At 47.9% G+C, this 24,636-nt stretch overlaps 1 protein-coding gene across 4 annotated transcripts in view; it reads left to right on the top strand.

Annotated features, from left to right (window-relative positions):
- Window positions 1-24,636, top strand: part of atg9b (autophagy related 9B) — a 175,859-nt gene that overhangs the window by 112,585 nt on the left and 38,638 nt on the right. For all 4 annotated transcript variants that reach the window (XM_068031055.1, XM_068031056.1, XM_068031054.1 and 1 more), the window contains exons 10-11: window positions 4,776-5,021; window positions 11,598-11,830. In XM_068031055.1, the coding sequence (XP_067887156.1) occupies window positions 4,776-5,021; window positions 11,598-11,830 (479 nt within the window). The remainder of the gene's footprint in view (window positions 1-4,775; window positions 5,022-11,597; window positions 11,831-24,636) is intronic.

Here is a 24,636-nt window from a genome sequence, read left to right as displayed (position 1 = left end):
ACCTTTGAGGATCTAACAAGGAGGATGGATAAAGGGGAACCAGTAGATGTCGTGTATCTGGATTTCCAAAGGTATTCAATAAGGTGCCACATGAAAGGTTACTACATAAGATAAGAGCTCATGGTGTTAGGGTGATATATTAGCATGGATAGAGGACTGGCTAACAGGAAACAGAGAATCGGGTTAAATGGAGCATTTTCAGGTTGGAAAACTGTAACTGTTAGTGTGCCACAGGGATCAGTGCTGAGGCCTCAACTATTGACTATTCATTCATGGGATGTGGGCGTCGCTGGCCAGGCCAGCATTTATTGCCCATCCCTAATTGAGTGGCTTGCTAGGCCATTTCAGAGGGCATGTAAGAGTCAACCGCATTGCTGTGGGTCTGGAGTCACATGTAGGCCAGACCAGGTAAGGACAGCAGATTCCCTTCCCTAAAGGACATTCGTGAACCAGATGGGTTTTTACAACAATCGACGATGGTTTCATGGCCATCATTAGACTAGCTTTTTAATTCCAGATTTATTAATTGAATTCAAATTCCACCTTCTGCTGTGGTGGGATTTGAACCCATGTCCTCAGAGCAATACCCTGGGTCTCTGGGTTACTAGTCCAGTGACAATACCGCTACGCCACCGCCTCCCTCGATATTAATGACTTGGATGAAGGGACCGAGTGTATTGTAGCCAAATTTGCAGATGATACAAAGATAGGTAGGAAAGCAGATTGTGAGGAGACAAAGTGTCTGCAAAGGCATATAGATAAGTTAAATTAGTGGGCAGAAATTTGGCAGATGGAGTATAACGTGGTAAAATGTGAAGTTGTCCACTTTGACAGGAGGAATAGAAAAGCTGAACATTATTTACACGGAGAGAGACTGCAGGATGCTGCAGAGGCATCTGGATGTCTTTATACATGAATCACAAAAAGTTAGTATGTAGATACAGCAAGTAATGAGGAAGGTAAATGGAATTTTATTACAAAGGGATGGAGTATAAAAGAAGGGAAGTCTTGCTACAACCGTACAAGTCATTGTGAGACCGCTGCTGAAGCACTGCGTACAGCTTTGGTCTCCTTACTTAAGAAGGGATATACTTACATTGGAAGCAGTTCAGAGAAAGTTCACCTCGGCTGATTCCTGGAACAAAGGGGTTGTCTTATGAGGAAATGTTGAGCAGGTTGGGCCTGTACTCATTGGAGTTTAGAAGATTGAGAGGTGATCTTATTGAAACATAAGATTCTGAGGGGACTTGACAGGGTAGATGCTGAAAGAATGTTTCCCCTCATGGGGGAATCTACAACTAGGGGGCACAGTTTCAAAATCAGGGGCCTTTTAAGACGGAGATGAGGAGAAATTTCTCCTCTGAGGGTCATTAATCTTTGGAATTCTCTTCCCAAGAGAGCAGTGGAGGCTGCGTCATTGAATATATTCACGTTAGACAGATTTTTAGACTGATACAAGGGTGATGGGGCAGGGGGGCAGGTAGGAAAGTAGAGTTAAGGCTTCAGTCAGATCAGCTATGATCTTATTGAATGGCGGAGCAGGCTCAAGGGGCCGAATGGCCTTTTCCTCCTATTTCTTATGTTCTGCCCCTTGTCCCACCTCTGTTAAAACTGGAAATTCCTGTGCCAGATATTTTTGCATTTTAACCTCTGACATGACCCCAACTCACCCATTTTTGTGAGATAAGATGCAGCCCTCTCTCTGACTGTCTCTCTCTATTGTATCATTGCCTATTCCCCATGCTACTGTGTCACACAAACATGCCTCTCTCTCTCTCTCTCTTTCTACAGTGTCTGTTTGGCTCAGTTGATAGGACTCTGGGTGGATCAGAGGCTGGTGGGTTCCAACACCAATCCAGGACTTGCATTAATCACAGGACACTTTCCTGGGTCTGGGTCTGGGTCTGATCAGGGTGCCGTGTGCATCAGAAAGTCAGTAGGTTGCAGCACCTGTCTATTATATAGTCATAGAGTCCCAGTAGCACAGAAGGAGGCCATTTGGCCTGTCCAGTCCATATTGAGGAAATGGCTGCTGATCCTACATTTAAATTAAAGAAATAAATTTGGTTGGCTTCCTTTACAGGCATAATCTCCAAACTCCAGCATTCCCATGTTCACTGCTACCCAGAGGGCAGAACCAGAGGGGAAAAAGCTTCCCTATAATCTAGTAGGAGTGATTTGAATCTTGGCTGCTTTATTGGAGTGGTTTGATCTTTTCTTTTTATTTGTTCATGGGATGTGGGCGTTGCTGGCAAGGCCAGCATTTACTGCCTATTGCAAATTTCCCTTAAGAAGTTCAGGTCTTTGGATTGGGAATGGTCTGAATGTCAGTCTTTAGATTGGGAATGGTCTGAATGTCAGTCTTTGGGTTGGGAATGGTCTGAATGTCAGTCTTTGGATTGGGAATGGTCTGAATGTCAGGTCTTTGGATTGGGAATGGTCTGAATGTCAGTCTTTGATTGGAAATGGTCTGAATGTCAGGTCGTTGGGTTGGGAATGGTTTGAATGTCAGTCTTTGGGTTGGGAATGGTTTGAATGTCAGTCTTTGGATTGGAAATGGTCTGAATGTCAGGTCTTTGGGTTGGAAATGGTCTGAATGTCAGGTCTTTGGATTGGGAATGGTCTAAATGTCAGGTCTTTGGGTTGGGAATGGTTTGAATGTCAGGTCTTTGGGTTGGGAATGGTTTGAATGTCAGTCTTTGATTGGAAATGGTCTGAATGTCAGGTCTTTGGGTTGGGAATGGTTTGAATGTCAGGTCTTTGGGTTGGAAATGGTCTGAATGTCAGGTCTTTGGGTTGGGAATGGTCTAAATGTCAGGTCTGTGGATTGGGAATGGTCTGAATGTCAGGTCTTTGGATTGGGAATGGTCTAAATGTCAGGTCTTTGGGTTGGGAATGGTCTAAATGTCAGGTCTTTGGGTTGGGAATGGTCTAAATGTCAGGTCTTTGGGTTGGGAATGGTTTGAATGTCAGTCTTTGATTGGAAATGGTCTGAATGTCAGGTCTTTGGGTTGGGAATGGTCTGAATGTCAGGTCTTTGGGTTGGGAATGGTCTAAATGTCAGGTCTTTGGGTTGGGAATGGTTTGAATGTCAGGTCTTTGGGTTGGGAATGGTCTGAATGTCAGGTCTTTGGGTTGGGAATGGTCTGAATGTCAGGTCTTTGGGTTGGGAATGGTCTAAATGTCAGGTCTTTGGGTTGGGAATGGTTTGAATATCCGTCTTTGATTGGAAATGGTCTGAATGTCAGGTCTGTGGATTGGGAATGGTCTGAATGTCAGGTCTTTGGATTGGGAATGGTCTAAATGTCAGGTCTTTGGGTTGGGAATGGTTTGAATGTCAGTCTTTGATTGGAAATGGTCTGAATGTCAGGTCTTTGTGTTGGGAATGGTCTGAATGTCAGGTCTTTGGATTGGGAATGGTCTAAATGTCAGGTCTTTGGGTTGGGAATGGTTTGAATGTCAGGTCTTTGGGTTGGGAATGGTCTGAATGTCAGGTCTGTGGATTGGAAATGGTCTGAATGTCAGGTCTTTGGGTTGGGAATGGTCTGAATGTCTGGTCTTTGGGTTGGGAATGGTCTGAATGTCAGGTCTTTGGGTTGGGAATGGTCTGAATGTCAGGTCTTTGGGTTGGGAATGGTCTAAATGTCAGGTCTTTGGGTTGGGAATGGTTTGAATATCCGTCTTTGATTGGAAATGGTCTGAATGTCAGGTCTGTGGATTGGGAATGGTCTGAATGTCAGGTCTTTGGATTGGGAATGGTCTAAATGTCAGGTCTTTGGGTTGGGAATGGTTTGAATGTCAGTCTTTGATTGGAAATGGTCTGAATGTCAGGTCTTTGTGTTGGGAATGGTCTGAATGTCAGGTCTTTGGATTGGGAATGGTCTAAATGTCAGGTCTTTGGGTTGGGAATGGTTTGAATGTCAGGTCTTTGGGTTGGGAATGGTCTGAATGTCAGGTCTGTGGATTGGAAATGGTCTGAATGTCAGGTCTTTGGGTTGGGAATGGTCTGAATGTCTGGTCTTTGGGTTGGGAATGGCTTGAATGTCAGTCTTTGGATTGGGAATGGCCTGAATGTCTGGTCTTTGGGTTGGGAATGGTCTCAATGTCAGTCTTTGGGTTGGGAATGGCCTGAATGTCTGGTCTTTGGATTGGGAATGGCCTGAATGTCTGGTCTTTGGATTGGGAATGGCCTGAATGTCTGGTCTTTGGGTTGGGAATGGCCTGAATGTCTTGTCTTTGGGTTGGGAATGGCCTGAATGTCTGGTCTTTGGGTTGGGAATGGCTTGAATGTCAGTCTTTGGATTGGGAATGGCCTGAATGTCTGGTCTTTGGGTTGGGAATGGTCTCAATGTCAGGTCTTTGGGTTGGGAATGGCTTGAATGTCAGTCTTTGGGTTGGGAATGGCCTGAATGTCTGGTCTTTGGATTGGGAATGGCCTGAATGTCTGGTCTTTGGATTGGGAATGGCCTGAATGTCTGGTCTTTGGGTTGGGAATGGCCTGAATGTCTTGTCTTTGGGTTGGGAATGGCCTGAATGTCTGGTCTTTGGGTTGGGAATGGCTTGAATGTCAGTCTTTGGATTGGGAATGGCCTGAATGTCTGGTCTTTGGGTTGGGAATGGTCTCAATGTCAGGTCTTTGGGTTGGGAATGGCTTGAATGTCAGTCTTTGGATTGGGAATGGCCTGAATGTCTGGTCTTTGGGTTGGGAATGGTCTCAATGTCAGTCTTTGGGTTGACTGTATATAGTTGCAATGATGTTTTTGTTTTCTCTGCAGTGGCTCTCAGAAGGCCAGACGGAGGCCTCGGTGTACCAGCAGGCGGAGAATGGGAAGACTGAACTCTCCCTCATGCACTTCACCATCACCAACCCGCACTGGCATCCACCCCAGGACAGCTCGGTCTTTATCAGCCACCTGAAGGAGAAGGTGCAACATGATGCAGCCACTGGTCCAGCTCCCCAGCACCTCCTGTCTGACACACCACTCTGCAACTCGCTGCTTTCCAATGAGTCAATCAATATAGTAAGTGTCTCGGCAGACCCTCGGATTGTCAAAATATCAATGAAGGATTTGACGATAGCGCCAGATAAAGAGCCTGTAGAAAAACAAAAAAAAAAGAGATGGGAAGGAACCGGACCCTGGTAAACCTGGGTAAATATAGATGTTGTCAATAGAAATTCAGTGTTGACACTGATATTACTGAAGCAGGGTACGTGTCAGTTAAACAAAAACCCACAAAATATTGATCCTGTTCATGGACACCACTTTTACAGGCCTGATCATGAGATTGTAACCTAAATTGAAGAATCAGCCAGTTTAGCCGAGACTCAGAGCAGCACTCGCAGGAATGGGATGAGGCCATTCAGTCTCTCAAACCTGTTCCACAATTCAGTGAAATCGTGGCTGATCTGGATCTTAGCTATTCACCAACCTTGCCTCCATATCCTTTATACCCTTTTCCAGTAAAAAATCTAATGACCAGATTTACATTTTAAAACTAGCATCTTCTGCTTTTTACCCTCAACTCTGAGAGAGAAGGTTGTGGATTCAGGTCCCAATACAGACCTCTGAGCTCATAACTGTAAGAGGTTCCATTCCCGTACCCCCTTACTACGGTTCTTGGACTTTAGGAATTACAACAAAATTGCGCACAACACAATGTTTGGCTTAACCATGAATTGTTGTTTTATTGAATCCAATAATATCCCTAATACAGACACTTCTATGGTTGAAACAGAAATAAAACAAAACTGTCCTCAGTACAAAGCCTCCTGTCGTGACATAAAATTGACACCCCAATTCCCAGCTGAACCCTTCAGTGATTTAGGAAGATAGGAACAGGAGTAGGCCATTCAGCCCCTCAAGCCTGTCCCGCCATTCAATGAGATCATGGCTGATCCGCAACCTAACTCCATATACCTGCCTTTGGCCCAGATCCCTTAATATCTTTGCTTAACAAAAATCTATCTATCTCAGATTTAAAATTAACAACTGTTCTAGCTGTTCTAGATTTGACCACTGTTCCCAGTTACTCAAAACAAAGTCATTACGACTTGGCTCAAACATACAAATTTCAGACAAAAACACTACGCTTTTGTTCCAATCCCTCAGACCATGACTATGATGACTATGATTTGGCTGAAAACACTTACAATCACCCACACAGCCGGTCGGTCCCGGTGTTGATTGTAAGTCCTGAGTTAAGATGACCAACTTTGACCCTTCTTCCGACTGCAGCCCCCACAGTACAAACCCCTTCAAGATTTGACTGAAAAGCTTACACTCACCCACACGGCTGGTCATTACCAATGTGGATTGTAGGCCTGGACCTGAGATGACCAGTCCCCGTCCTTCTTCACATAACTGCAGCGCCAAACCCTTCGATCTTGTCCTTTTTTATGATGATCCTTATCGAAATATCATGAACACATCTCCTGAAGCCATCCTGCTGGATGGTCAGCACTTAGCACCTTTTAATCTCTTCCCTGTGTTACGTGCCTGGTCCATTTGGTGCTGATGTTGTTTCTACGACTGAGAACAATGAACTCCACCGAGGTGAGGTAGCCCAGGCTCTAGAGCTGATGTACATGAAAAAGGTTTCTCTCCTGTCTTGACAGGAGTGAATGCTGTGGTCTGGGGCTGGTTAGTTGTAACAGTGGCCTCCCTAATCACTTAACATGATGGCAGTTATGCTGTGTCACTGTTATGATAATGTCCCAAATTCCAGTCCTTTAACAGTAACACTGATGTTGCAATGTTTGTAATTGACCCATCGGAATGCAGCCTGTATCTGTGTTGTGGTTTGGCTCACATTCACAGTACTATTGTCTGTGGGGGTTGGGGTTCCTTCCTCCTACTCTAGTTTTAAAGTCGAATTGCGGGGGAAGGAATTCCAATCCTACATAATCCAGGCTGATCCTCCAGTGCTGTAATGTTGGCAGGGCGGTGCCGGGGGAGTGCCACACTGTATGTGGGGCGGTGCCGGGGGAGTGCCATTCTGTATGTGGGGCGGTGCCGGGGGAGTGCCACACTGTATGTGGGGCGGTGCCGGGGGAGTGCCATTCTGTATGTGGGGCGGTGCCGGGGGAGTGCCATTCTGTATGTGGGGCAGTGCCGGGGGAGTGCCATTCTGTATGTGGGGCGGTGCCGGGGGAGTGCCATTCTGTATGTGGGGCGGTGCCGGGGGAGTGCCATTCTGTATGTGGGGCGGTGCCGGGGGAGTGCCATTCTGTATGTGGGGAGGTGCTGGGAGGAGAGCCATTCTGTATGTGGGGCAGTGCCGGGGGAGTGCCATTCTGTATGTCTGGCGGTGCCGGGGGAGTGCCACGCTGTATGTGGGGAGGTGCTGGGAGGAGAGCCATTCTGTATGCGGGGCGGTGCCGGGAGGAGCACCATTCTGTATGCGGTGCGGTGCCAGGAGGAGCACCATTCTGTATGTGGGGAGGTGCTGGGAGGAGCACCATTCTGTATGCGGGGTGGTGCCGGGAGGAGCACCATTCTGTATGTGGGGAGGTGCTGGGGGAGTGCCACACAGTATGTGGGGAGGTGCTGGGGGAGTGCCACACAGTATGTGGGGAGGTGCTGGGAGGAGCACCATTCTGTATGCGGGGTGGTGCTGGGAGGAGCACCATTCTGTATGCGGGGTGGTGCTGGGAGGAGCACCATTCTGTATGTGGGGAGGTGCTGGGAGGAGCACCATTCTGTATGCGGGGAGGTGCTGGGAGGAGCACCATTCTGTATGTGGGGAGGTGCTGGGAGGAGCACCATTCTGTATGTGGGGAGGTGCTGGGAGGAGCACCATTCTGTATGTGGGGAGGTGCTGGGAGGAGCACCATTCTGTATGCGGGGAGGTGCTGGGAGGAGCACCATTCTGTATGTGGGGAGGTGCTGGGAGGAGCACCATTCTGTATGTGGGGAGGTGCTGGGAGGAGCACCATTCTGTATGCGGGGAGGTGCTGGGAGGAGCACCATTCTGTATGTGGGGCGGTACCGGGAGGAGCACCATTCTGTATGTGGGGAGGTGCTGGGAGGAGAGCCATTCTGTATGTGGGGAGGTGCTGGGAGAAGCACCATTCTGTATGTGGGGAGGTGCTGGGAGGAGCACCATTCTGTATGTGGGGAGGTGCTGGGAGGAGCACCATTCTGTATGTGGGGCGGTACCGGGAGGAGCACCATTCTGTATGTGGGGAGGTGCTGGGAGGAGAGCCATTCTGTATGTGGGGAGGTGCTGGGAGGAGAGCCATTCTGTATGTGGGGCGGTGCTGGGAGGAGCACCATTCTGTATGTGGGGAGGTGCTGGGAGGAGAGCCATTCTGTATGTGGGGAGGTGCTGGGAGGAGAGCCATTCTGTATGCGGGGAGGTGCTGGGAGGAGCACCATTCTGTATGTGGGGCGGTGCTGGGAGGAGCACCATTCTGTATGTGGGGAGGTGCTGGGAGGAGAGCCATTCTGTATGTGGGGCGGTGCTGGGAGGAGCACCATTCTGTATGTGGGGAGGTGCTGGGAAGAGAGCCATTCTGTATGTGGGGAGGTGCTGGGAGGAGCACCATTCTGTATGTGGGGAGGTGCTGGGAGGAGAGCCATTCTGTATGCGGGGAGGTGCCGGGAGGAGCACCATTCTGTATGTGGGGAGGTGCTGGGAGGAGCACCATTCTGTATGTGGGGCGGTGCTGGGAGGAGCACCATTCTGTATGTGGGGAGGTGCTGGGAGGAGCACCATTCTGTATGTGGGGAGGTGCTGGGGGGAGCACCATTCTGTATGCGGGGAGGTGCCGGGAGGAGCACCATTCTGTATGTGGGGAGGTGCTGGGAGGAGCACCATTCTGTATGCGGGGTGGTGCTGGGAGGAGAGCTATTCTGTATGTGGGGCGGTGCTGGGAGGAGAGCTATTCTGTATGTGGGGCGGTGCCGGGAGGAAAGCCATTCTGTATGTGGGGAGGTGCTGGGAGGAGAGCCATTCTGTATGTGGGGCAGTGCCGTGAGGAGCACCATTCTGTATGTCGGGAGGTGCTGGGAGGAGCACCATTCTGTATGTGGGGAGGTGCTGGGAGGAGAGCCATTCTGTATGTGGGGATGTGCCGGGAGGAGCACCATTCTGTATGTGGAGCAGTGCCGGGAGGATCACCATTCTGTATGTGGGGCAGTGCCGGGAGGAGCACCATTCTGTATGTGGGGAGGTGCTGGGAGGAGAGCCATTCTGTATGTGGGGCGGTGCCGGGAGGAGCACCATTCTGTATGTGGGGAGGTGCTGGGATGAGCACCATTCTGTATGTGGGGAGGTGCTGGGAGGAGAGCCATTTTGTATGTGAGGAGGTGCTGGGAAGAGAGCCATTCTGTATGTGGGGAGGTGCTAGGAGGAGAGGCATTTTGTATGTGGGGAGGTGCTGGGAGGAGAGCCATTTTGTATGTGGGGAGGTGCTGGGAGGAGAGCCATTTTGTATGTGGGGAGGTGCTGCGAGGAGAGCCATTTTGTATGTGGGGAGGTGCTGGGAGGAGAGCCATTTTGTATGTGGGGAGGTGCTGGGAGAAGCACCATTCTGTATGTGGGGAGGTGCTGGGAGGAGAGCCATTCTGTATGTGGGGAGGTGCTGGGAGGAGAGCCATTCTGTATGTGGGGAGGTGCTGGGAGGAGCACCATTCTGTATGCGGGGAGGTGCTGGGAGGAGAGCCATTCTGTATGTGGGGAGGTGCTGGGAGGAGAGCCATTCTGTATGTGGGGCGGTGCCGGGGGAGTGCCATTCTGTATGTGTGGCGGTGCCGGGGGAGTGCCACACTGTATGTGGGGGAGGTGCCGGGAGGAGAGCTATTCTGTATGTGGGGCGGTGCCGGGAGGAGAGCCATTCTGTATGTGGGGAGGTGCTGGGAGGAGAGCTATTCTGTATGTGGGGCGGTGCCGGGAGGAGCACCATTCTGTATGTGGGGCGGTGCTGGGAGGAGAGCCATTCTGTATGTGGGGCGGTGCTGGGAGGAGAGCCATTCTGTATGTGGGGAGGTGCTGGGAGGAGCACCATTCTGTATGCGGGGAGGTGCCGGGAGGAGCACCATTCTGTATGTGGGGAGGTGCTGGGAGGAGAGCCATTCGGTATGTGGGGAGGTGCTGGGAGGAGAGCCATTCGGTATGTGGGGAGGTGCTGGGAGGAGAGCCATTCTGTATGTGGGGAGGTGCTGGGAGGAGCACCATTCTGTATGTGGGGAGGTGCTGGGAGGAGCACCATTCTGTATGTGGGGAGGTGCTGGGAGGAGAGCCATTCGGTATGTGGGGAGGTGCTGGGAGGAGAGCCATTCTGTATGTGGGGTGGTGCTGGGAGGAGAGCTAGACTGTATGTGGGGCGGTGCCGGGAGGAAAGCCATTCGGTAAGTGGGGACGTGCTGGGAGTAGAGCCACTCTGTATGTGGGGCAGTGCCGGGAGGAGCACCATTCTGTATGTGGGGAGGTGCTGGGAGGAGCACCATTCTGTCTGTGGGGAGGTGCTGGGAGGAGAGCCATTCTGTATGTGGGGAGGTGCTGGGAGGAGCACCATTCTGTATGTGTGGAGGTGCCGGGAGGAGCACCTTTCTGTATGTGGGGGAGGTGCTGGGAGGAGAGCCATTCTGTATGTGGGGAGGTGCTGGGAGGAGAGCCATTCTGTATGTGTGGAGGTGCTGGGAGGAGAGCCATTCTGTATGTGGGGAGGTGCCGGGAGGAGAGCCATTCGGTATGTGGGGCGGTGCCGGGAGGAGCACCATTCTGTATGTGGGGAGGTTCTGGGGGAGTGCCACACTGTATGTGTGGAGGTGCCGGGAGGAGCACATTCCAGAGCTTAACCACTCGCTGCGTGTAAAAGTTTTTCCTCATGTCACTTTTGCTTCTCTTATCAAATACTTTAATTCTGTGCCCTCTCGTTCTCAATCCTTTCACGAGTGGGAACAGTTTCTCTCTATCTACTCTGTCCAGCCCACTCATGATTTTGAATACCTCTATCAAATTACCTCTCAACCTTATCCAAAGAAAACAGTCCTAACTTCTCCAATTTATTCATAACTGAAATTCCTCATCCCTGGAACCATTCTTGTGAATCTTTTCTGTTCTCTCTCCAATGCCCTCACGTCTTTCCACAACTGCGGTCCCCAGAACTGGACACAATACTCCAGCTGAGGCCGATCTAGTGTTTTATACAAGTTCAACATAACTTCCTTGCTCTTGTACTCTATGCCCCTATTAATAAAGCCCAGGATACTGTATGCTTTATTAACCACTCTCTCAACATGTCCTGCCACCTTCAATGACTTATGCACATATACACCCAGGTCCCTCTGCTACATTTACCTACAAAAACAACAGTGACTGCTCTTCAAACATGAATAGCAAAAGCTGAGAGGAGTTTTGTTTATGATGGCAATGTTCTTCATTTGGCTGTGAAGCGCTTTGGAATCTCCTAAGGATGTGAAAGGTTCTATAGAAATGCAACTTCTTTCTGAAGAAGGGTCACTGACCTGAAACGTTAACTCTGTTTCTCTCTCCACAGATGCTGCCAGACCTGCTGAGTATTGCCAGCATTTCTTGTTTTTATTTCAACTTCTTTCTTTCATTGGCTCATGTTTGCTTTGTTGTTCTTGCAGCCTGAGAATCTCATCATGAGCCTCCTCACGCACTCGGCACTGCCTGGCTCGCTGTTGACTGGCAGAGATGGGGGTTTTGGACGGTCGTGTAGTACTGCCTCGGCTGCCGCCAGCGTCCTCGCTTCACTCTCCTCCTCTCACCATCCAACTCGGACCCGATCCCACACGCTCCTCGTGGAGAGTGGTGCAGAGAGTTCGCTCTATCGCAGTGACAGGACCATCATGGAAGAGAGGTAAGTAACTGAGATTTTCATTCACATTAAAGCAGGATTACTGCGGATGCTGGAAATTTCTGATATAAACAGCGAATGCTGCAAATCCCTGGCAGCATCTGTGGAGAGCGAACAGAGTTAACGTTTAAGGTCGATGACCTTTCGTCAGGTCTGGAAAATGTTAAGAGGTGTAACAGGTTTTCAGTAAGTGCACTATCTACAAGGCACAAGTCAGGAGTGTGATGGAATACTCTCCACTTGCCTGGATGGGTGCAGCTCCAACAACACTCAAGAAGCTCAACGCCATCCAGGACAAAGCAGCCCACTTGATTGGCACCCTATCTACAAACATTCACTCCCTCCACCACCGACACACAGTGGCTGCAGTGTGTACCATCTACAAGATGCACTGCAGCAACTCACCAAGGGTCCATCGACAGCACCTTTCAAACCCGCGACCTCTACCACCTAGAAGGACGAGGGCAGCAGGTGCATGGGAACACCACCAACTGCAAGTTCCCCTCCAAGTCACACACCATCTTGATTTGGAACTATATCCTGTTCCTTCACTGTCACGGCATCAAAATCCTGGAAGAACTCCCTTCCTAACAGCACTGTTGGTGTACCTATACCACATGGACTTCATTGAGAAGACGGCTCACCACCACCTTCTCCAGGGCAATTCAGGATGGACACTGACGCTGGCCTTGCCAGAAATGCTCACATCCCAAGAACCAACAAATAAGAGGCAGGGAAGGGCGGGTACAAAAAAAGGGAAAGTCTGTGTTCAGGTGGAGGGTAGGAGAGATTAAAAGACAAAAGGAATGATGGTTCAAGGCAAAAAGGAATGGGAATGGGACAAGTAAAGAAATGAAAGATGTATCTAGTGGAGGTTTAAATGGGGGCAGCAGAACCATTACATGCTGTCTGTGAATATGGTTATGAACTGAAGTTGCTGAAGCCGATGTGGAGACCGAAAGGCTGTAAAGTTCCTCCTGAAAGATGAGGTTTCGTTCCTCAAGCTAGCTTTATTAATACATTTGCAGCTCAGCAATCCCTTTGCATTTAGGGAAACACCTGTGTTTTTGGGTATGTGGGTTCAGTTCTGCTGAGGCTGGGCTAGATACCCAGAGGTCATGAGTTCAAACTTCAGCAGGGCAAGTTGTGAATTCAATAAATCTGGGAACTTGTGGTCTGGCACCAGGAAAAATTGCCATGAAAATTGCTGGATTGTCATAAAAACCCAACTGGGTCACTACTGTCCTTCAGGGAAGAGAACCTGCTGTCCCTATCCTGTCTGGGCTGAAACATGACTCAGTTCTGCACTGTGGTAGGCTCCTAAATGTTATATCCAGAAAGCCAGGTGGTGAAAGATAGAATTGAAGCCAATCTTTACACACTTTTATAAGCATTTATTTACAGAGTTACACATTACAAACATGCGCTGCCTCACCCAACAACCACATTTTCCATCTGTTCCAATTAATAGGAGCAAGAGTGAATTCCCAGTAACGCATACAATTAATATACAATAAACCCTGAAGCCCTCTGAACAACTGGTGATGGGCAGTAAACACTGTTGCTCACAGCCCACAAAGAAATAAGAGGGAATGCCTGAGCCTGGGAGCATTCCGGGTTCAATTCCCAGTCCCGGCAGAGTTAGCCCATCCTCAGCTAGCACAGGGATCAGTGCTGTTATGGTCACCTAGGTAGGAGATTCAACAAAATAATTAGTTTGGATGCCTTGTGTTGATCGCTGAAAGCCTTCTTGAGGCTTGACTGTGATGCTCCCCATCAGTGAATATAATGCTGTCTCTCACCTGACCGCGCCCAGGGAGGGCCCCAGGGTTACATTCCACTCCACACTTTTTAAACTAACGCAAGAGAAATAACGCACAGGAAAAGACGTACTGGCCCATCCACCCTGTCCCACACAGTTGTGTTGTCCTGTGAACTCTTCACCGCACATGGAACAATGGGCTGCCTTTGGAGGAGATGATTCAGGTACAGTTGAGGTACATTCCCACGTGGAGGAAAGGTATGGCAAGCAAAGCCAGAGCTCCCTGATAACGAAAGAGATAGAGAGTAAGATGAAGCAGAAAAGGGTGCATATGACTGAAGTCAAGTTGATAATACAAGTGAGAGCCAGGCTGGATATAGAAAGTTCAGACGGGAAGTGAAAAACAAAATAAAAGAAGCAAAGAAACAATATGAGAAGAGACTGGCAGCTAACATAAAATGGAATCCAAAAGTCTTCTAGAGACATATAAAGAGTAAAAGAGTGATAAAAGGAGGAGTGGAGCCGATGAGGGACCAAAAAAGTAATTTACACATGGAAGCCCAGGACATGACTGAGGTATTAAATGAGAACTTTGCATCTGTCTTTACCAAGGAAGAAAATGCTGTCCAAGTCACAGTGAAGGAAGAGGTAATTGAGATACTGGATGGGCTAAAAATTGATAAAGATGGAGGTAGAAAGGCTGGCTATACTTTTTTTTTAGAGATACAGCACTGAAACTGGCCCGTTGGCCCACCGAGTCTGTGCCGACCAACAACCGCCCATTTATACTAACCCTACAGTAATCCCATATTCCCTACCACCTACCTACACTAGGGGCAATTTACAACGGCCAATTTACCTATCACCTGCAAGTCTTTGGCGGTGGGAGGAAACCGGAGCACCCGGCGAAAACCCACGCGGTCACAGGGAGAACTTGCAAACTCCGCACAGGCAGTACCCAGAATTGAACCCGGGTCCCTGGAGCTGTGAGGTTGCGGTGCTAACCACTGCGCCACTGTGCCGCCCAACTTAACTTTGATAAGCCACCAGGACTGGATTAGATGCATCCGAGGCTACTGAGGGAAGTAAGGGAGAAAATTGTAGAGGCACTGGCCATAATTTTCCAATCCTCCTTAGATACAGGGGTGGTGCCAAAGAACTGGAGAATTGCAAATGTTACACCTTTGATTTAAAAAAAAAGTGTAAGGATAAACCCAGCAACTACATGCCAGTCATAAGATCATAAGAACTAGGAGCAGGAATAGGCAATTCAGCCCCTCGAGCCTGCTCCGCCATTCAATACGGTCATGGCTGATCTCATCTCGGCCTCAACTCCACTTTCCTGCCCGTTCTCCATAACCCTTCAAACCTTTACTAATTAAAAATCTGTCTATCTCCTTAAATTTACCCAATGTCGCGGCATCCACCGCACTCTGGGGTAGTGAATTCCACAGATACACGACCCTTTGAGAGAAGTAATTTCTCTTCATCTCTGTTTTAAATCTGCTACCCCTTATCCTAAAACTATGACCTCTCGTTCTAGATTGCCGCACCAGAGGAAACATCCTCTCTGTGTCTACTTTGTCAATCCCCTTAATCATCTTATATACCTCAATTAGATCTCCTCTCATTCTTCTAAACTCCAGAGAGTAAAGGCCTAAACTGCTCAATCTCTCTTCATAAGACAAACCCCTCATCCCTGGAATCAATCCAGTGAACCTCCTCTGAACTGCCTCCAATGCAACTACATCCCTCCTCAAGTAAGGGGACCAAAACTGTCGCAATACTCCAGGTGCGGTCTCACTAATGCCTTGTACAGTTGCAGCAATACTTCCCTACTTTTATACTCTATTCCTTTAGCAATAAAGGCCAAAATTCCATTTGCCTTCCTTATCACCTGCTGCACCTGCATACTAGTTTTCTGCGATTGATGCACAAGGACACCCAGATCCCTCTGCAATGAAGCACTCTGAAGTTTCTCTCCATTTAGATAATAATTTGCCTTTCTATTTTTCCGACCAAAGTGGATAACCTCACACTTCTCCACGTTAAACTCCATCTGTCAAGTTTTGGCCCATTCACCTAACCTATCCATATCCATTTGTAAATTTCTTATTTCTTTATTGCAACTTACTGTCCCACCTATTTTAGTGTCATCTACAAATCTGGCTATAGTACCTTCTATCCCTGCATCCAAGTCATTAATATAGATTGTAAATAGTTAGGGCCCAAGGACCGAACCCTGTGGCACCCCACTAGTTACATCTTGCCAACCAAAAAAAGACCCATTTATCCTGACTCTGTTTTCGGTTAGCCAATCCTCTATCCAAGCTAATAAATTGCCCCTAACCCTATGTGATCTACCTTGTGTATTAACCTTTTGTGCGGCACCTTATCAAATGCCTTCTGGAAGTCCAGATAAACTACATCTACAGGATCCCCATTATCCACTTTGCTTGTTACAGCTTCAAAGAACTCTAGCAAATTAGTCAAACACGATTTACCCTTCATAAAACCATGCTGACTCTGATGGATTGCGTTTGACTTTCTAAATGCCCTGTTATTACTTCCTTAATAATGGATTCTAATAATTTCCCAATGACAGATGTTAAACTAACTGGTCTATAGTTTCCTACTTTCTGCCTCCCTCCCTTTTTGAATAAGGGTGTTATATTAGCATTTTCCAATCCACAGGAACCTTTCCCGCATCCAGAGAATTTTGGAATATTATAACCAATGGATCCACTATCTCCGCTGCCACTTCCTTTAGGACCCTAGGATGTAGGCCATTAGGCCCTGGGGACTTGTCTGCCTTCAATCCCAAGTTTGCTCAGTACTTTTTCCCTGGTGATGATGATTTTACTAAGCTCCTCTCTTTCTGTAACCTCTGCATTACCTGTTACTATTGGGACGGTACTAGTGTCCTCCACTGTGAAAACTGAGGCAAAATACTGATATAGTGTCTCCGCCATTTCTGTGTTGCCCACTATTAATTCCCCAGTCTCATCCTCCAAAGGACCAACATTCACTTTAGCCACTGTCTTCCCTTTTATATACAGATAGAAGCTTTTGCTATCCATTTTTATATTTTGCGCCAGTTTTCTTTCATAATTTACTTTTGCTCTTTGTATTACTATTTTAGTAACCCTTTGTTGATCTTTAAAAGTTTCCCAAGTTTTCCCCCTCTTAGAATCTTTCTTCCTCTCTGGAATATATTTTAGTTGGGAAGAATTAAATATCTCCTTAAACATCTGCCACTTCTCATCAACTGTCCTACCTTTTAGTCTTCCTGCCCAGTCCACTAGGGCCAAATTTGTCCTCATGCCTGTGTAATTACCTTTGTTTAACTCCAGAACGCTAGCGTGGGACTCCAGTTTCTTGCCCTCAAACTGAATTTGAAATTCTAGCATGCTATGATCACTCTTCCCTAGAGGATCCTTAACTATGAGATCATTAATTAATCCCACCTCATTACACAATACCAAATCTAGAATAGCCTGCTCCCTGGTTGCTTCCACAACATATTGCTCCAAAAAACAATCTCTAATACCTTCAATGAACTCTCCCTCGAGGCTACCCTTGCCAATTTGATTAATCCAGTCTATATGCATATTAAAATCACCCATGATTGTTGCAGTACCTTTCTTACAAGCCCCCAGTATTTCCTGGTTTATACTGTGTCCCACTGCAGAACTACTGTTTGTGGACCTATAGATTACTCCCACCAGGGACTTCTTTCCCTTGCTATTTCTTATTTCTACCCAGACTGATTATACGCCTTGATTTCCAGTGCCTATATCATTTCTCACTACAGCATTGATCTCTTCCTTTACTAACAAAGCTATGCCTATTCCTTCCTGCCTATCCTTCCAAAATACTGAGTACCCTTGGATATTCAATTCCCAAACCTGGTTTCCCTGCAATCAATAATCTCCGTAATCGTCACTAAATCATACCCATTCGTCTCTATTTGCGCTGTTAACTTGTTTATTTTATTCCGAATGCTTCGTGCATTCAGATACAAAGCCTTTGAGTTTGTTCTATTATCAAATTTCCCTACTCTTGTACGATTCCTTGATGCAATATGACGTTCACGCGTTCGGTCCCGTCCTTTTATTTTCTGGTCACAATCACCTTCATCACTAACCTGCACTCCTACCTTCTCCTTTAACTTTGTCTTCCTAATTTTATGCAACTGAACCCTCCCCCCCACTATTTAGTTTAAAGCCTTTTCCACAGCCCTAGTTATGCGATTTGCCAGGATTCTGGTCCCAGCATGATTCAAGTGGAGCCCGTCCCATCGGAACAGCTCTCTCCCTCCCCAGTACTGGTGCCAATGCCCCATTTCTCCCACACCAATCTTTGAGCCATGCATTTACCTCTTTAATATTATTGACCCTGTGTTAATTAGCTCGTGGCTCAGGTAGTAATCCGGAGATTATTACCTTTTTGGTTCTGCTTTTTAATTTAGCCCTTAGCTGCTCATATTCCCTCAGCAGAACCTCTATCCTCGTTCTACCTATAACGTTGGTACCTACGTGGACCATGACAACTGAATCTTTCCCCTCCCACTCCAAGTTCCTCTGCAGCCCAGATGAGATATCCTGAACCCTGGCACCAGGTAGGCAACAAAACCACTTTAACCTCAGTGGTGAGAATGCTTTGAGAAATGACAGTTGACAACAAAATTAACAGTGACTTAGACAAGTGTGGAATAATTAAGGAAAGCCAGCACAGATTTGTTAAAGGCAAATTGTGTTTAACTAATTTCATTGAGTTTTTTGATGAGGTAATAGAGAGGGTCGATGAGGGTAATGTTGTGCATGTGGTGTACATGGACTTCCAAAAGGCATTTGAAAATGTGCCCCATAACAGGCTTGTCAGCAAAGTTAGAGCTCATGGAACAAAAGGGACAGTAGCAACATTGGCTGAGTGACAGAAAACAGAGTGTAGTGGTGAACAGTTGCTTTTCAGGCTGGAGGAAGGTGCATCGTGGGATTTTCCCAGGGATCAGTGTTCAGACCACTGCTATTCTTGATATATATTACTGGCCTAGACTTGGGTGTACAGGACACAATTTCAAATATGCAGATGACAACAATTTGGAAGTATTGTGAACTGTGAGGAGGATAGTGATAAACGTAAAGAGGACATAGAATGGTGGAATGAGCAGACAAGTGGAAGATGAAATTTAATGCAGAGAAGTGTGAAGATTCATTTTGGTAGAAAGAACGAGGAGAGGCAATATAAACTAAAGGGTACAATTCTAAAGGGGGTGCAGGAGCAGACCTCGGGGTATATGTGCACAAATCATTCAAGTTGGCAGGGCAGGTTGAGAAAGCGGTTAATAAGGCATACAGGATCCTGGGCTTTATAAATAGGAGCATAGAGTACAAAAGGAAGGACATTGTGATAGAAACATAGAAAATAGGAGCAGGAGTAGGTCATTCGGCCCTTCGAGCCTGCTCCGCCATTCATGCTGATCATCCAACTCGGTAACCTGTTCCCGCTTTCCCCCCCCCATATCCTTTGATCCCTTTAGACCCAAGAGCTATATCTAACTCCTTCTTGAAAACATACAATGTTTTGGCCTCAACTGCTTTCTGTGGTATTGAATTCCACAGGCTCACCACTCTCTCTGGGTGAAGAAATTTCCCCTTTCAGTTTATAGCCGTTCAGATAATAATCTGCCTTCCTGTTTTTGCAACCAAAGTGGATAACCTCACATTTATCCACATTATACTGCATCTGCCATGCATTAGCCCACTCACTGAACTTGTCCAAATCACCCTGAAGCCTCTCTGCATCCTCCTCACAACTCACCCTCCCACCCAGTTTTGTGTCATCTGCAAATTTGTAGAAATTACATTTAGTTCCCTCATCTAAATCATTAATATATGTTGTGAATAGCTGGGGTCCTAGCACCGATCCCTGCGGTACCCCACTAGTCACTGCCTGCCATTTGGAAAAAATACCCATTTATCCTTACTCTTTGTTTCCTGTCCGCCAACCAATTTTCTTTCCATCACAATACACTACCCCCAATCCCATGCTAACCTCTTATGTGGGACTTTGTCAAAAGCCTTCTGAAAGTCCAAATAAACCACATCCACTGGCTCCCCCTCATCAACTTTACTAGTTACATCCTCGAAGAATTCTAGTAGATTTGTCAAGCATGATTTCCCCTTTCGTAAATCCATGCTGACTCTGCCCGATTCTACCACTGTTCTCCAAGTGCTCTGCTATAAAATCTTTGATAATGGACTCTAGAATTTTCCCCACTACCGACATCAGGCTGACTGGTCTATAATTCCCTGTTTTCTTTCTACCTCCTTTTTTAAATAGTGGGGTTACATTAGTTACCCTCCAATCTGTAGGAACTGTTCCTGTATAAAACACTGATTCAGCCTCAACTGGAGTATTGTGTCCAGCTCTGGGCACCACACTTCAGCAAGTATGTGAAGGCATTAGAGAGGGTCCAGAGGAGATTCACGAGAATGGTTTCAGTGACATGGATAGATTGGAGCAGCTGGGGTTGTTTTCCTTTGAGAAGAGAAGATTAAGAGGAGATTTGATAGAGGTGTTGAAAATCACAAGGGGTCGGAACAAAATAGATGGGGAGAAACTGTTCCCATTGGCAAAAGAGTTGAGAATCAGAGGACACAGATTTAGGCGATTAAGGATCAGTGTGGCAATCTATGTGTGGAGCCATGGGAAATGGGCGAGGTCTTAAATGAATATTTCTCGTCTGTATTTACCGTGGAGAAGGTCATGGAAGCGAGTGAGTTCAAGCTATCCTGATATCACCGATATCCTGGAGCATATCAACATTACAAAGGAGGAGGTGTTGGGGTTTTGAGGTGCATTAAAGTGGATAAATCCCCAGGGCCTGACCAGGTGTATCCTAGGATGCTAGGATGTCATTGCCCGAAAGGTGGACTGACACACCGCACCAAACAACATGAAAAAAGGAAAGAAGGTACCAGCCCTTCGCTTTGCAAGCTGGAACGTCAGAACTATGTGTCCTGGCCTGTCGGAAGACCTTACACAAATCAACGATTCTCGGAAGACCGCCATCATTAACAACGAGCTCAGTAGACTCTGTGGACATTGCAGCACTTCAGGAGACTCGCCTCCCCGCGAGTGGCTCTCTAGCAGAGCAAGACTACACCTTCTTCTGGCAGGGCAGGGATCCTGAAGAACCAAGACAGCATGGAGTGGGCTTCGCCATCAGAAACTCCTTGCTCAGCATGATAGAGCCTCCCTCAAATGGCTCGGAACGCATACTGTCCATCCGACTGCTCACCACCTCTGGTCCAGTACACCTACTCAGCATCTATGCTCCAACACTCTGTTCCGCACCTGAAGCTAAAGACCAGTTCTATGAACAACTCCATAACATCATTAGCAGCATCCCCAACACCGAACACCTATTCCTGCTGGGGGACTTTAATGCCAGGGTTGGGGCCGACCATGACTCATGGCCCTCCTGCCTTGGGCGCTATGGCGTTGGAAGGATGAATGAGAACGGGCAGAGACTGCTTGAGTTGTGTACCTATCATAACCTCTGCATCACCAACTCGTTCTTTCACACTAAACCCTGTCACCAGGTTTCATGGAGGCACCCAAGATCACGTCGTTGGCACCAGCTAGACCTCATTGTCACAAGGCGAGCCGCCTTAAACAGTGTTCAAATCACACGCAGCTTCCACAGTGCGGACTGCGACACCGACCACTCCCTGGTGTGCAGCAAGGTTAGACTCAGACCAAAGAAGTTGCATCATTCCAAGCAGAAGGGCCACCCGCGCATCAACACGAGCAGAATTTCTCACCCACAGCTGTTACAAAAATTTCTAAATTCACTTGTAACAGCCCTTCAAAACACTCCCACAGGGGATGCTGAGACCAAGTGGGCCCACATCAGAGACGCCATCTATGAGTCAGCTTTGACCACCTACGGCAAAAGTGCGAAGAGAAATGCAGACTGGTTTCAATCTCATAATGAAGAGCTGGAACCTGTCATAGCCGCTAAGCGCATTGCACTTTTGAACTACAAGAAAGCCCCCAGCGATTTAACATCCGCAGCACTTAAAGCAGCCAGAAGTACTGCACAAAGAACAGCTAGGCGTTGCGCAAACGACTACTGGCAACACCTATGCAGTCATATTCAGCTGGCCTCAGACACCGGAAACATCAGAGGAATGTATGATGGCATGAAGAGAGCTCTTGGGCCAACCATCAAGAAGATCACCCCCCTCAAATCTAAATCGGGGGACATAATCACTGACCAACGCAAACAGATGGACCGCTGGGTTGAGCACTACCTAGAACTGTACTCCAGGGAGAATGCTGTCACTGAGACTGCCCTCAATGCAGCCCAGCCTCTACCAGTCATGGATGAGCTGGACATACAGCCAACCAAATCGGAACTCAGTGATGCCATTGATTCCCTAGCCAGCGGAAAAGCCCCTGGGAAGGACAGCATTACCCCTGAAATAATCAAGAGTGCCAAGCCTGCTATACTCTCAGCACTACATGAACTGCTATGCCTGTGCTGGGACGAGGGAGCAGTACCCCAGGACATGCGCGATGCCAACATCATCACCCTCTATAAAAACAAAGGTGACCGCGGTGACTGCAACAACTACCGTGGAATCTCCCTGCTCAGCATAGTGGGGAAAGTCTTTGCTCGAGTCGCTCTGAACAGGCTCCAGAAGCTGGCCGAGCGCGTCTACCCTGAGGCACAGTGTGGCTTTCGTGCAGAGAGATCGACTATTGACATGCTGTTCTCCCTTCGTCAGATACAGGAGAAATGCCGTGAACAACAGATGCCCCTCTACATTGCTTTCATTGATCTCACCAAAGCCTTTGACCTCGTCAGCAGACGTGGTCTCTTCAGACTACTAGAAAAGATCGGATGTCCACCAAAGCTACTAAGTATCATCACCTCATTCCATGACAATATGAAAGGCACAATTCAACATGGTGGCTCCTCATCAGAGCCCTTTCCTATCCTGAGTGGTGTGAAACAGGGCTGTGTTCTCGCACCCACACTTTTTGGGATTTTCTTCTCCCTGCTGCTTTCACATGCGTTCAAATCCTCTGAAGAAGGAATTTTCCTCCACACAAGATCAGGGGGCAGGTTGTTCAACCTTGCCCGTCTAAGAGTGAAGTCCAAAGTACGGAAAGTCCTCATCAGAGAACTCCTCTTTGCTGACGATGCTGCTTTAACATCTCACACTGAAGAATGCCTGCAGAGTCTCATCGACAGGTTTGCGTCTGCCTGCAATGAATTTGGCCTAACCATCAGCCTCAAGAAAACGAACATCATGGGGCAGGATGTCAGAAATGCTCCATCCATCAATATTGGCGACCACGCTCTGGAAGTGGTTCAAGAGTTCACCTACCTAGGCTCAACTATCACCAGTAACCTGTCTCTAGATGCAGAAATCAACAAGCGCATGGGTAAGGCTTCCACTGCTATGTTCAGACTGGCCAAGAGAGTGTGGGAAAATGGCGCACTGACACGGAACACAAAAGTCCGAGTGTATCAGGCCTGTGTCCTCAGTACCTTGCTCTACGGCAGCGAGGCCTGGACAACGTATGCCAGCCAAGAGCGACGTCTCAATTCATTCCATCTTCGCTGCCTTCGGAGAATACTTGGCATCAGGTGGCAGGACTATATCTCCAACACAGAAGTCCTTGAAGCGGCCAACATCCCCAGCTTATACACACTACTGAGTCAGCGGCGCTTGAGATGGCTTGGCCATGTGAGCCGCATGGAAGATGGCAGGATCCCCAAAGACACATTGTACAGCGAGCTCGCCACTGGTATCAGACCCACCGGCCGTCCATGTCTCCGTTATAAAGACGTCTGCAAACGCGACATGAAATCGTGTGACATTGATCACAAGTCGTGGGAGTCAGTTGCCAGCATTCGCCAGAGCTGGCGGGCAGCCATAAAGACAGGGCTAAATTGTGGCGAGTCGAAGAGACTTAGTAGTTGGCAGGAAAAAAGACAGAGGCGCAAGGGGAGAGCCAACTGTGCAACAGCCCCAACAAACAAATTTCTCTGCAGCACCTGTGGAAGAGCCTGTCACTCCAGAATTGGCCTTTATAGCCACTCCAGGCGCTGCTTCACAAACCACTGACCACCTCCAGGCGCGTATCCATTGTCTCTCGAGATATGGAGGCCCAAAAGAATGGGAAGCAAGGGCAGAGATTGCTGGGGCCATGGCAGAGATTTTTGGATCATCGTTAGCCACAGGTGAGGCACTGGAAGACTGGAGGATAGCTAATGTTGTGCCTTTATTTAAGAAGGGCAGCAGGGATAAGCCAGGGAACTACAGGCCGGGAACTACATCAGTGGTGGGAAAGTTATTGGAAGGGATTCTGAGAGACAGGATTTATATGCATCTGGAAAGGCACGGTCTGATTAGGGATAGTCAGCATGGCTTTGTGCCTCGGAAATCATGTCTCACAAATTTGACTGAGTTTTTCGAGGAGGTGACCAAGAGGATTGACGAGGGCAGGGCGATGGACGTTGTCTACATGGACTTTAGCAAGGCCTTTGACAAGGTCCCGCATGGTAGGCTGGTCCAGAAGGTTCGATCACATGGGATCCAGGGTGAGCTAGCAAATTGGATACAAAATTGGCTTGGAGGAGGCAGAGGGTGGTAGTGGAGGGTTGTTTTTCAGATTGGAGGCCAGTGACCAGTGGTGTCCCGCAGGGATCTGTGCTGGGCCCTCTGTTGTTTGTCATATAAATTAATGACTTGAATGTGAATGTAAAGGGCATGATTAGTAAGTTTGCAGATGACACCAAAATTGATGGTATAGTGGACAGTGAAGAAGGTTGTCTAAGGTTACAACAGGATATAGATCAACTGGGAAAGTGGGCAAGGGATTGGCAAATGGAATTTAACGCAGACAAGTGCGAAGTGATGCATTTTGGGAAGTTAAACCAGGGCAGGACATATACAGTGAATGGCAGGGCCCTGGGGAGTGTTGTTGAGCAGAGAGACCTTTGGGTGCAAGTACATAGTTC

This window comes from Heterodontus francisci, chromosome 5, assembly GCF_036365525.1.
Source record: "Heterodontus francisci isolate sHetFra1 chromosome 5, sHetFra1.hap1, whole genome shotgun sequence".
NCBI lineage: Eukaryota > Metazoa > Chordata > Chondrichthyes > Heterodontiformes > Heterodontidae > Heterodontus > Heterodontus francisci.
The sequence above is the reverse complement of the archived record's forward strand: the minus strand, read 5'-3'. Positions and strand labels throughout refer to the sequence as shown.